Genomic DNA, 12,606 nt, shown 5'->3' with positions numbered 1-12,606 from the left:
ATTTTAATAACTGAAGAGATAAAATTATAATTTAAAGTAGGAATTTAAAACCTAAATGAATTCTAATCCAGAATTACTAAAATAGTTGCCTATATCTTTTACATCTTTTAAAGGTTTTTGCATTTTCTAAATTTTCCATATTTGCATATTTATTTTTATCATCAGAAAAATATAATTAACACACAAAAGGAGGCCTCAAAAGCAGAAAATAAATCTAAAAAATCCCCAATCATTTGATTTTTCTGATTTTATTTCCTCTCTCTGGGGGTGGGGGCAGAATCCCAATTTAGTATGTCACATGACTGAATGAAATATAAGTGTGAAGGAGTTCTAGTGATGTTTTAAATCCCAAACATTTAATAAAAACTAGACTAAAGAAATGGAGACACTATTTGTTTCATTTCTGGTTCAGGCTTTGACATAGCAGTAGCAGCAGCTAGAAACCCTAGCCAAGGGTATAGGGCAGTTGAGAGTTGGAGATACTGATTTGACCTTAGGACTTCATTGATCCAAATGCCAGATTCTAATTTGAAAATAAAAAACTGGAGGTCTGAGAAATGGAGTGATTTGGAGAAGCAAACAATGGATTCCCTGGTTAAAAATTTTACTCATGGCTCTTCCACTGAGTTCCCGAGTTAACCATTTGTGTAGCGGTTTCTTAATCCATTTAAAAACTAATGTATTTAGAGAATCAAAGTGTTTCTGTGGAAATACACACTGAACTCACTTTTGCTATGAATGACTCCACAATAAAGCAGACTAGGGCGTCAGCTTTCTCCATTATTTAGTCTAAAACCAACCTAACTCATAGAGTCATGAATTGAAAAAAACAACTTTAAAACTATCCCACAAAAGGAAAGATGATTTCTTTCTAAACAAAGTTTTACAAACCACAAAATACTAAAGTTTACATGTTTATGCTTATTTACGAAACTTGCCTACCTTCCAAGCTGGTCCCCAAGCCACCCACCGAAGAAGGACGCAATCATTCCACCAACTGCAAAGCTAGACACAGACAAGGACCAGAGCATGGTGATGAGGCTAGTAGATTCTGTGGGCTCTTCCTCAGCCACAGGGGCTGGTGTCGAATCCCTTAGGTATGGGATTGTGGGCAGGTCATTTGTACTGTTGGTAGTATAGTTATTGATAGCTTTTCGGTCTTCCAGTGGAATACCCAAAACATATTCATAATGGGATATTATTACCTGGGGAAACAAAATAAAGAAAAATAGCTCCAACATCTCAAATATTCTATATATTTTTTTGTTTTTCCTTTAGAATGTTTGTTAGGTGTTTAAAAAGGTCATCCCAATTATGTGTGTTATATAAATACATGCAGTCACAGATAGACTTATTTATAGTTGACCGTATTCTATAAAACACAGGTCACACATTCCAGTGCCTGCAGGAACTAGGCAGGGACAAATAAGTGAAGGAGACCCTTGATAGCTAGGAGGACTGAAACACTGTCTTTACTGTTGAGACGACAATAGCACTGGAGAGCATTCGCCTCACCTAAAGGAGGAAGCTGCACATGGGAGTCTGGTATTCCATGACCCTTATTTTGTAAAAAGAAGCCAGAAATCTTGGGGCCCCTGGGTGGCTCAGTTGGTTAATCATCTGACTCTGGCTTTTGCTCAGGTCTTGATCTCACGGTTTGTAAGTTTAAGCCCCGAATTGGGCTGAGCGCTGTCAGTGCTGAGCCTGCTTGGGATTCTCTCTCTCTCTCTCTCTGTCTCTCCCCTGCTCTCTCTCTCAAAATAAATAAATAAACAAAAAATAAATAAATAAAAAGAAGCCAGAAATCTTGATTTTTATATAAAATCCTTCAAGTTTTAAATGCAGGTAGCTAATCAAATGGAAAATATTCTGCAGGCTAAAAAGACACATTTGCACACCAGTGTTACCTCTGCACAGCAGGGTTTAAATTGACTTAGTGTAAATATTCTCATAGAAGCATAAAAATGCCTATAGGTAAAAAGACTGGGAAAGGTAAGATGAAGCCAAAAATAAAGTTTGTGTAAAATATAAACATTGGGTGCTGTATCCTTGCTAGAAGTGTGCTATAAATTTAGCAATACACTTCCTAGCAGCCAGCTCAAAGAGAGGAAAACAATCCTGTATTGTGATGAATTTCAAAGATAAAAACAACTCAGTGGCCCCTCAGAAGGTATTGAGACCTGAAGGCATTTTTTTCCTCTGGGTCCTCCCATAGTTCAGTGTGTAATACAGTGAACAACGCTCAAAACTAAATTTCACAGCACCATTATTTTATCATGTGTTTCTGTAGAGGCAAAGATCCTACCAAAATACGATTTAGTAAAGGCACAACCTTCAGGCTTCCTTTTTTTTTTTCCCTTCCTCTCAGTGATGATTTGGTCACTATTGAATGGCCTGGGAGGACCTCTGGAAGGACCTGGAATGCACTGACTAGGTTGCCAGTAATGGGCAAAGCCCTATGTGGTAAAGTCAGCTGAGTGAGGGAGGTTAGTGATGTCATCTTATGATAAAAGAAGTCTGATCAAGACATTGCCTCATTAGCAGACCACTCTATAGGGATAATATTCATAGAAAAAAGGCTAGAAGGAAATATCCAAAATGTTCTCAGCTGTTTGCTCTCTGTGGTAGAATACTTACAGGTGATTTGTTTCTAACACTTTCTGTAACAGGTATATGTAGCTTTTCATTTTTCTTTTTAAATTTCTTTTGAGAGAGAGAAAAGGACAGTGCATGCATGTGCACATGTGCACAGATGGGGGAAGAGGCAGAGAGAGAGGAGAGAGAATTCTGTGCAGGCTCTATGCTGTTAGTGGAGAGCCCTACTCAGGTATTAATTTCATGAACCATGAGATCATGACCTGGGTCAAAATCGAGTCAGATTCTTAACCAACCGAGCTACTCAGGTGCCCCTGTATAATTTTTTTAATCATAAAAAAATGGGACTTTAAAATGCCCTAAAATAATGCCAAATGTCATTCCACTGACAAAAACAAATTAAGCTGAATGATTGTTATTCTATAATGGTGTTTAAATGACTTCTAAAAACAGAAAAGAGGGGCTCTAGAGAAGGCACTAAGCTGGATGCCAGTGGGGGATCCCTGTTTTCAAGTCTGGCTCTAGGACTTGGATTGAAGGAGGGCAAACCTTAGACTAATTTCCCCTCTCCTTCCATGAAGAGGATGGTTTAAAAAGGATGTGAAAAGGTCTCCCACAAAAAGAGACTTACTGATTCTGAATTTGGTGATGTTGAATCAAATTTCAAAAAGCCTGCTAAATAGGCAGGAGTTGTCATCACTCAGAACAAAAGCTGTGACCCCCAGCATTATCATCTAAATCTCTCAATTCCGGCAGGACCACCACACTCATGAGAATATTTTTCGGCACCTGACCAAAGCATATCTTCTGGCCCAAGGAGCAGCCATTGGGTTGTATGTTCTATACACATGACCACAGGTAGATTTATATTTTGTTGACCATATCTGTAACCAGTACACATTTTCCCTGGAGTCCAACATTGTAAGAGAAGCAGATGAAATATGATGTATTCATAGAAGGCACCCAACAAATGCTTGAACTTTCACCTTTTGCCACTCCTCCCCCCTCCTCTCTCTCTGTCTCTCTTTACTCACTGAACACTTTATTAAATACCTTATGCCAATCGTTGTGCTTGGCACTGATGACAGGAAGAGGAATGAAACATAACTGACCTGACAGTCTTCATTAGAGCAATGAGGATGAATTCCTGGTTTTCCAACTTACAGGCTCTGGGAGCTGAGAAAAATGACAGCCCTGTCCTATTTATTCATTGGATACCAGAGTAGGGATGCACAAATAAATGAGGAAAATTATAGAAATTATTTGATATTTTAAAAATGCCTATCCAAATTATTATTATGGAGAAAATCCAAATTTTTATTGGACTTCTTGACTATTATTTAACAGTTTTATATTATTTTACTTTGAATTAGGTAGGGGAGACAGAAGTAGGGGGAAGGGCTAGGACCTTTTAGTGTTAGGGTTCCTAATGGTTTTCATCTGGCGTAGAATTGGCATAGTAAGGTTTTTAGAGGTCAAACTAGGGAGAACATATGTTGAAGTGCCCAATGCACACTAAGTTGGTGCTCAGTAAAAGGCTGTAAACTAAATGAAACATATCCTTCTATTGCTTCCTCTTATTCTCTGGCATTTTTATTCATTTTTCCCCTCACATACGGCTGGAGGCTCTGAATGAAGTCTGCAATAAGCTCTTAAGTTTTTAAAAACTCCACTCATAGGCATGTGGTATTCTGGCTAGAGTTTTCTGTGAGCTCAGCAAACAGCAGAGTCAGAGATCAAGAGTTATTTATTGCCCTTTCTTCCTTTGTGGGGGTGATAGAGGAGTCAAGGCCAAGTTATCAGCTTTGAAACCACACATATGTTGCCTGACAGAATTCTGGGATTACCCCGTGTTCCCCACGTGGGCACACTTTATCTTTGTGTATGAGGAACACAGATCTTTCAGTCACTGACAGAAATCGCCAAAAAGAGATTTGAATTATACATGTTTCACTTGCCTCTTGAGGTGCGTTGATCACACCAATGTCATATCCAAACTGGAAGGAACCCAGTGCAGCTGTGAAGACAGTGAAAACCAAGGTCCCGGTGATCTGTGGGGAATGAAACACAGGGCTGGGAAACACTAGGCAATTTCAGTTACCTACCATACTGTCAGTCTGCGGCTTGGACTTCTGACAGGCTCCACAGGCTGGTTCTTGCTCCTTGATACTCATGCACAGTGTGCCCTATGTTCCCAGCAGGGGTCATTCATACAGGAGTGTAAGAATCATTCATCATGTGCTTTACACGGCTAGAGCTGAGAGAAGCTTGGGACAATTTCTTTCAAGAGAGGAACCAAACATCCTTTTCCATATATATATTTAAGTTTCAAGATCAGGACTGAGGATTAGACTTGCTGCTGATCAAAGGAAATTGCCATGGCAAAAACAGTCAGTTTATATTATTGGGAGAAGTCCAATAAGACACCAGTGACAAAGAGATAGTGGGCTCTCCTAGGCATTGCTGTTGTACAAAACCACGTCAAAACTCATGTAAGAGGCATCAGCCAGGCTTTCTCACAACCACATCAACCTTCAGGTAAGGATAATTTTCAAGATTTGCAACTAGTTGAATATAGAGCTATGGATTGAAGGATGGTCTGTTTTTCCCAACTCCATGTAACCACAGAAAACAGTGTAGAAAGGAATAGAGCATTTATTCCCTTCAACTCATAATTACATGTCTAATTGTCTTAGAGAAATAATATCATAAATACAGAATCACATTTCAGGATATTTTATGAAGCAGTTTGTGTGTGTGTGTGTGTGTGTGTGTGTGTGTGTGTGTGTGATAGAAAATATTGTAGAAAGAACCTAAATGTCATTCAATGGAAAATGGCCAGATAGACTCTAATACATTATGAAACCTATAACTTGCTATGCTGCAGTTAAAAAGAATAATGTGATTGTTTTGTACTGACTTATTATATAAGTGACAAATGAAGCTGTGTAATCTCATTAATATTTTTTAAAAAGGCTTAAACCTGAGTATTCTTTGATTTGTACATGTTGTATATAAGTCATAGAATATTTTCTTTTTTTAAAATGTCTTTATTATTTTATTTTGAGAGACAGAGACAGAGAGTGAGCAGGGGAGGGGCAGAGAGAGAGGGACACACAGAATCTGAAGCAGGCTCCAGGCTCTGAGCTAGCTATCAGCACAGAGCCTGATGCGGGCTCGAACTCATGAATGTGAGATCATGACCTGAGCCGAAGTCGGACGGTTAACCAACTGAGCCACCCAGGTGCCCTAATATTTTCTTGAAGAACAAAAACAGAAGGATGATCATTAAAGGAGGAATGTGAGACTAAAGAAGGGGGATAAAAGAGTACTTTTTCTTTTATTTATATTATCAGTCATTTTATAAGGAAATAATTTCATGTATAATTATGTAATTTAAATATTTAAATAAATAACATGGAATATTGTAGAAATTCCATTGAAAGAATGAATGAGTCATATTGAGCTGGGTTCCAGTTCCCACTCTCATATTTAGGGAGTATGTGACCCAAGCCACTTCTCCTGTAGGATCTTCACTTTTTCTCTACATTGGGGGATGATTGTAAATCCCTACTCCAGCATGAAAAATAGCTTATTAGTCAGGTCCCCTCATTCCCTAATGAAGCTAGAGATCAGAGATTTCAGTGTCCTAATCCACAAAGTATTATCACAGAACCAGCCTGAGAGCCGTTGAGGTTAGAGTCAAGTGGTTCTATGACCAGACCCAAGTTGAAGAGCTTGTTACAGGTGTAGCTTCCTGGGGCTCACCCCAGACCTATTACTGGATTGGACTCTCTGGCAAGAGAACTGGGAATCTGTAGGTTTGTTCTCTTTCCACTAATTCAGAATCAATTTCAGGTGGCACTCTGTAGACTTTTCTTCCCAGAAACTTCCTTCCCTGAAAGGATTTAAAAACTTTCCCAAATATATGATAATATTATATATGCATATGTATATCTTAAAGGAAATATACATTATATATTGAGATATAAATCATATATACATTCATACATATACGTAATAAGATCATTATAAATAAATTCAAAGTATATAGTATAAAGTATACATGTGTGCATGTTTGTGTGTATGTACATACATACACAAAATATGCTACATGGTGTATGGGGATTACCAGAGATTTTGAATTATCCTTCAACATGTAACTAGATAGCTAATACCCAGTGCCTCAGGCAGCCAGAACTAAAGTGGGTTCCATTCACTTGGTTGGTGGCTTTCCTCAAATCCTTTTTCCCCTTCAGCTGTTTCCAAGGACAAGGAATTTTATTGTCATTTTACTTATAGGTAGTCACCATTATCAGCAGTGAGTGGCCCAGGGGGCACCTTGAAAAGGCTTCAACCCACTTCCCTGATAGTGTGTGTCTGTCACTACAATCTAGACAATCTGACATTAGGTGCAATGCAAACATAACCTAAAGGCCTAATACTGAAGATTTATGCCTATTGCAGGCCTATTCATTGCTCTATGTATATCATCTCTTTTAACTGTTACCAGTTTTCTTTTATTTGTCTAATAAATGACACCAGTTTATTATCTTACAATTCTTGTAAGTCAGGAGTCTGGTATGAGTCTCACCAAACTAAAATTAAGATGTTGACAGGTTGTGTTCCTTTCTAGAGGCTATAGGGGGAAAATTTGGTTGATAGTAGAATTCTGTTCCCCATGGTTGTAGAATTTGTGTTTTTGTGCTGTGAAGTGAGGGCCATTCCCAGCTCTAGAGGCCACCACCTTCCTTGGTTAGTGGTGCCCTTCCCCTATCTTCATAGCCAGAAATGGGCCAGTCAGGTCCTCATGCTGCATCTCTCTGATCCTGACCACTGCTGGAAAACTTCCCTTTGAAGAATTTGTGGGATTAGATTTGGCCTATTTGGATATTCCGGGTAAATCTCCCTATCTCAAGGTCCATAAGCTTAATGACATTTGTAAAGTCCTTTTTGCCATTTAAAGTAAAATATTTACACATTCTAGAGATGAGGTAATGGACATCTTTGGAGGACCATTTTTCTACCAACCACACTTGTCATGACAGCACCGTCAGTATCACTATCTTATAGATAACTACACTAGTTAAGGTGTCAGAGCCAGTAACTTGTACAATAATGAGATGGATCCAGACTTTATGCTTTTAACTAACTGATTATTTTGCATTTTTCATTGGTTAGAAACAGACATTCAAAAGTCAAGCACATCTAAAAATCTAGGATCATTATCTTTCTAAATAAAAAAATATCTGGGATGCCTGGGGGGCTTAGTTGGTTAATCGTCTGACTTTGGCTCAGGTCACGATCTCATAGTTTATGGGTTCAAGCCCCGCGTCAGGCTCTGTGCTGACATCTCAGAGCCTGGAGGCTGTTTCAGATTCTGTGTCTCCCTCTCTCTCTCTCTGTCCCTCCCCTGCACACACTCTATCTCTCTCTTTCTCAAATATAAATAAATATTTAAAAAATATATCTAAGAGTGCACATATTCATAGGATTTCAACTGTGATGCTGAAACCAAATCACCAATACCCCCCAATTTCAAGTGTACTTTCTCACTACCCACCACACAAATCCTTCTCCTTCCTCATCTACACACAGTTAACTTGTGAAGTTTCCATACAAAAATACAAAAGGGCAAAATTTACTCAACTGCTCATCTGTAACTCACTTGAAGGACCTCATGGCCTTCCCACCACCAAACCCAGGGCCATGATATACTCACCCATATTCATCCCTTCATCTCCTGTTCTTCCTGTGGCAGAATGTCCAAGCACTTGGTGTTTTAGTGACCGCCCTTCCCACTCCATCCCTGGGCTTCTGCTCTTTGCTGGCTCTGTCCTCCTGCCCCCACCAGACAATCACATAGTTCCTTTCTTCTTATTTTAACAATCCAACTAGTCACCATGCCAGTGGTGAGTGGGGGTGCTATGGAAATGGAAGTTGGTGGTAAAGGTGGTGGCAATAGCAGATTTGGTCCCCAATACTCCCATTGGCCCTCCCCTGCCACTCCAAACAGTGTTAGCTGTTTCTACATTACTTTGATAAAAATGCAATTTAATTTTCAGAGATCGAAGTTCTATGGAGCTCCAGTTCCATTACTTTCTAATCAAATTCTTCTGAGTCATTACTATAGCAATTCTGGGGCTGCCCCTAAAACCAGTTTCTTACTTTATAGGAGTAAGAACAAAAACAACAACAACAGTAAAGGAACTGTGAAGGAAATCGTTTTTAAACTTTTAGAAATTTTAGAGCGTTCTTAAAGTCCTTGTCCTAGGGTCTTCCTGGCTTCTGTTTTAGAGTTGACCCTGGGCTTGCCATGCCAAGGGAAGCTGCAGTCTCCCCGCTTTAACTTCCTGAGACAGAAATTTCATCTAGTTGGGTCAGATAAGGAACGATGTTATCAATTTGAAGCAGGTCGCTTGAATTCCCAACTAAAGTGATAGTTCTAAATATAGAAGTCTTTGGAGCTGTTTGGTTTCCTTCCTCCCTCCCTCCCTCCCTTCCTTCCTTCCTTCTATCCTTCTTTCTCTCTTTCTCCCTCCGCCTTTCCTTCCTTTCATTCTTTTCTTCTCTTTCTTTGTTTTTTCTTACTTTCAGGTTTAATTAACCTCTCTGAACTTCACCTTAAACTGGCTCCTTGCTTCTCATTTTTTCTTTTTCAGTTGTGAAATGAAAACAGATAGCATTTATAGTCAATCTTCTGTGTGGCTTGGCACTAGGCTTGGTCAAAGACCATTTTGTTTATGAGAGGGAAAACTTCTGAAGATTGCTATGTTTGAATTAGCCCATTAACCCCATCCATTCAATCTAATGCTCAAGAAATTGACTCAAGGATAGGTACATAAGAGCTAATGAAAACAGTGAGAACTTAGGATCTTATTCTATACAGGCTCTGGGTTCTAAATGGTTTGCCTGTTCTTTCAACAGCCCTGTAAATAGTAATTATTATTATCCTGTCACATATGGAAAAACTAATACACAAAGGATTAGGAAATTGTCTGAAGGCTAAATGCCTGCAAAGTGGCTGAAGGTCTTCAAGCCTTTTCTCTCAGCCTCTTCATGGGCTACAAGATATTAAGCCCGGCTCTAAGAATGATTGCTTTCACTTAGAGCTTAACACTTTTAAGGTAGAGAAACTAGATTCCACACCCAATTAAAAATATGCTGCTGGATAAATGTGGGAGTATGTAGACTGGGCAGGTGGCTGAATTCTAAATAAAACAAAATGTAGTGTTTAGTTGGTGGCTTAGAAGTCAAAAAGGTTTGTTAAAAAACAAACAGGCTTAGAATCGAGAAAACCTAGGAGAGTCTCAGCTAGGCCCTTAATATCCCTGAGTCTCTTTCTTTGCCCAAAGAAGTGGGCATAATAATAGTTAATAGATTAAACAAGATACATAATATAGTCTTGCTATCAACAATGAAAGGGCTATAAAACAACTGCATCTTTAATCACATTAGCATCTCATTTATCTCTCTTGTCAACCAACCACCTGTCACCTCTTCATACATTGCCAGTAATCTTCACAGCAATACTACAAAGTGCAGGAAAGTATCTTAATTTTACAGGTGAGGAAACCAGAGCTCACAGAAGATCAAGTGATATTCCCAGGACAATACAGCTAGTAACAGATAATCTAGTGTCGGAACCCAGAGCTGATGTTCATAAATTCCCTCTGCTGAACAAAAAAGCAGATTTCAACAGCTACTGATTGACTAGGTCAGGAGGAAAAGCTGATGTCTTTCCTCTAAAGTGCATGACTCCAAGTGTGAACCTAATGGTGATCTTGTACCCAACTTCTGAAAACCCCAGGAGCTTCTCAAGCCATAGGATTTTCAAGCTGAAAGGAACCTTAGAGAGCAGAGGATTGTAGTCTAATTTCTTCATTTCTTACTTGAAGAAACTGAGCTCAAGTCCCTTTTCTGAGTTATACAGTGCATTATTGGGCATATCCAGTGTGGGAACTCAGGTCTCCTCACCCTCAGTTCTGTGCTTATCCCACTTGTTCAAAGTCTGCACAGATTTACAAAGCTGAAACATTGTGCTTTGCATCAGTTCACATTATTTCTGGGTTCCATTATTAGGCAGTCCTTGGTTCTCAAGAAAAGTCCTATGACAATTTCTAAAGCTCCCTAAGGGAATTTAATGACAGTTCAGAATGAAGCTTGAGCACGTACTATGTTCCAGACACTGCAGTGAGAACATTATCTTCCTTTTTGCAGTATCTCCCAAACTCTAGTTATTTGAACACTACCTTTATTATTTGCCAAGTCTACATACCATCTGTATAGTTATTAACTTAATGCTTGTCTTCATATCATCTTGAAAGTGTTAACTACTTTAGCTTTATCCTGGGCTATGACAGGAAGTCAGTAAGTCCTCGTTATTTTTAAAATACACATCACATAAATACGTAACTATTAGCATTAAAATGTGTGTCATCTGAACTCTCTAATAGTATGCCATTTAAATACACCCAGATCATGAAGGACTATTGTAATCCCTGCATATCCTATATTATATCCTTCTATAGTATCCCGATATGTTTTTATTTTGTCACTCTATAGAAACCCCAAGCTTATTTAAATAACTCTAGTCTCACAGCAGGTAAGTAGCATCACCATACTCTAAATCCAAGCCTGGCTAACAGCAAAGTCTGTGCTCCCAGCCTCGTAACTTACTGACAGGAAGAAGTGCTCAGCAGAGTATGTTACACCAGGTCAGAACTGTAGAGGTCCTACTTTAACAGGGCCACAGATTTACACACTTGTATGATTGCATACAGGGGTGAGATTTGTTGGGGAAAACTTATAAGGGAACAACAGTACTATGACCTTTTTCTTTTTAAGTTTTTATTTTGAAAAGTATCATATCTACAGAGAAGCTGAAAAAGTAGTGCACTGAACACTCCATAACCTGTTTTCAAGGATGGTCAATACTTATATTTGTTAAATTTGCACTGTGCATGTGTGCTGCACGCATACATATGTATGTGTGTTGTTTTGTTGGAATTGTTTGAAAGGAAGTTGCACATATTAGTGCCATTTCACTCCTAAATACTTAACATGTACTCACTTAGAACAAAGATATTCTCCTACATAATTATAATACCATTATCACACCCAAGAGTGGAATAGATATACTAGTATTATCCAATAAGCAGCCCATTTTCAAAAATTTCCAGCTGTCCACATATTGTTCCTTATAGCTCTTTTCTTCTTCCCAGGATCTAAGATTACTTGTTGCATTTGGTTGTCAGTTCTTAGTCTCCTTTTATCTAGAACAGCCCTTTTACCTTTTGTTTTTCATTCATTGCCATTTTTGAAAATTTTGGACCAATTTTCATGATTAGTTAGATTCAGGTTAACCTGCCCCCTTTTTTTTGCACAGTCCTTTGGTAATATGGTTATGCAGAATCACTTGAGAAGTTACACAGATTGGTCAGAAAACAGTAAATATTCTTAAAATCCTGAATAGATATGTGATATAAAATCTTGAATAAGATATATATTTTAGAGGCCAAATGAACTATCAGTTGGCCGAGAGAAGTAGCTTTGATCTGTGGCAGCAACACCCAACATCCCCCCAGCCCCCTATATGGTCACCAACTTGAACAAATCCTCCCATTCCTTTCCTCAAGCTGGTTTAAAAAAACATAATGCTGCTTTACCTTATCTTCTGTCATTTTATCGGTTGGGAGTCCTCCTCTTAATTCCCAGTCCTGTAGTGAGTGTGGCACACGCAGCTGGCCAGCCCCTGCCTTTTTCCAGCTTTCTACTAGTTATACATTAGAGGAGGAGGAGCAAGGCAAGGAGCAGTGTGGCCACGTAAAAGTCCACACCTAATCTTAGCAGAGCGTGATATTAATGAGACTCTAATCAATATCTGCTTTGTCTTAGTGACTTGTGACCTCAATGCCTGTGCACCAGCAAAAGAAAATGGGAGTGGGTCCCTTAGGCATGAGTTACAAACCCGCGATGGTCACATTTAAGACGTGTTATGTATGCTGGTAA

The 12,606-nt window shown here is 38.9% G+C and overlaps 1 protein-coding gene across 1 annotated transcript in view; it reads right to left on the bottom strand.

Moving 5' to 3' along the window:
- SLC2A2 (solute carrier family 2 member 2) overlaps positions 1-12,278 on the bottom strand; it is a 31,863-nt gene extending 19,585 nt beyond the window's left edge. Inside the window, exons 1-3 of the mRNA XM_029939885.1 lie at positions 12,264-12,278; positions 4,554-4,646; positions 943-1,205 (exon numbers count right to left, since the gene is read on the bottom strand). Coding sequence (XP_029795745.1) covers positions 943-1,205; positions 4,554-4,646; positions 12,264-12,278 — 371 coding nt within the window. The remainder of the gene's footprint in view (positions 1-942; positions 1,206-4,553; positions 4,647-12,263) is intronic.
- Between the last annotated feature and the right edge of the window lie 328 nt (positions 12,279-12,606).

Source organism: Suricata suricatta, chromosome 5 (genome assembly GCF_006229205.1).
Source record: "Suricata suricatta isolate VVHF042 chromosome 5, meerkat_22Aug2017_6uvM2_HiC, whole genome shotgun sequence".
In the NCBI taxonomy this organism is placed as follows: Eukaryota; Metazoa; Chordata; class Mammalia; order Carnivora; family Herpestidae; genus Suricata; species Suricata suricatta.
This window is presented reverse-complemented; position numbering and strand designations above follow the sequence as displayed.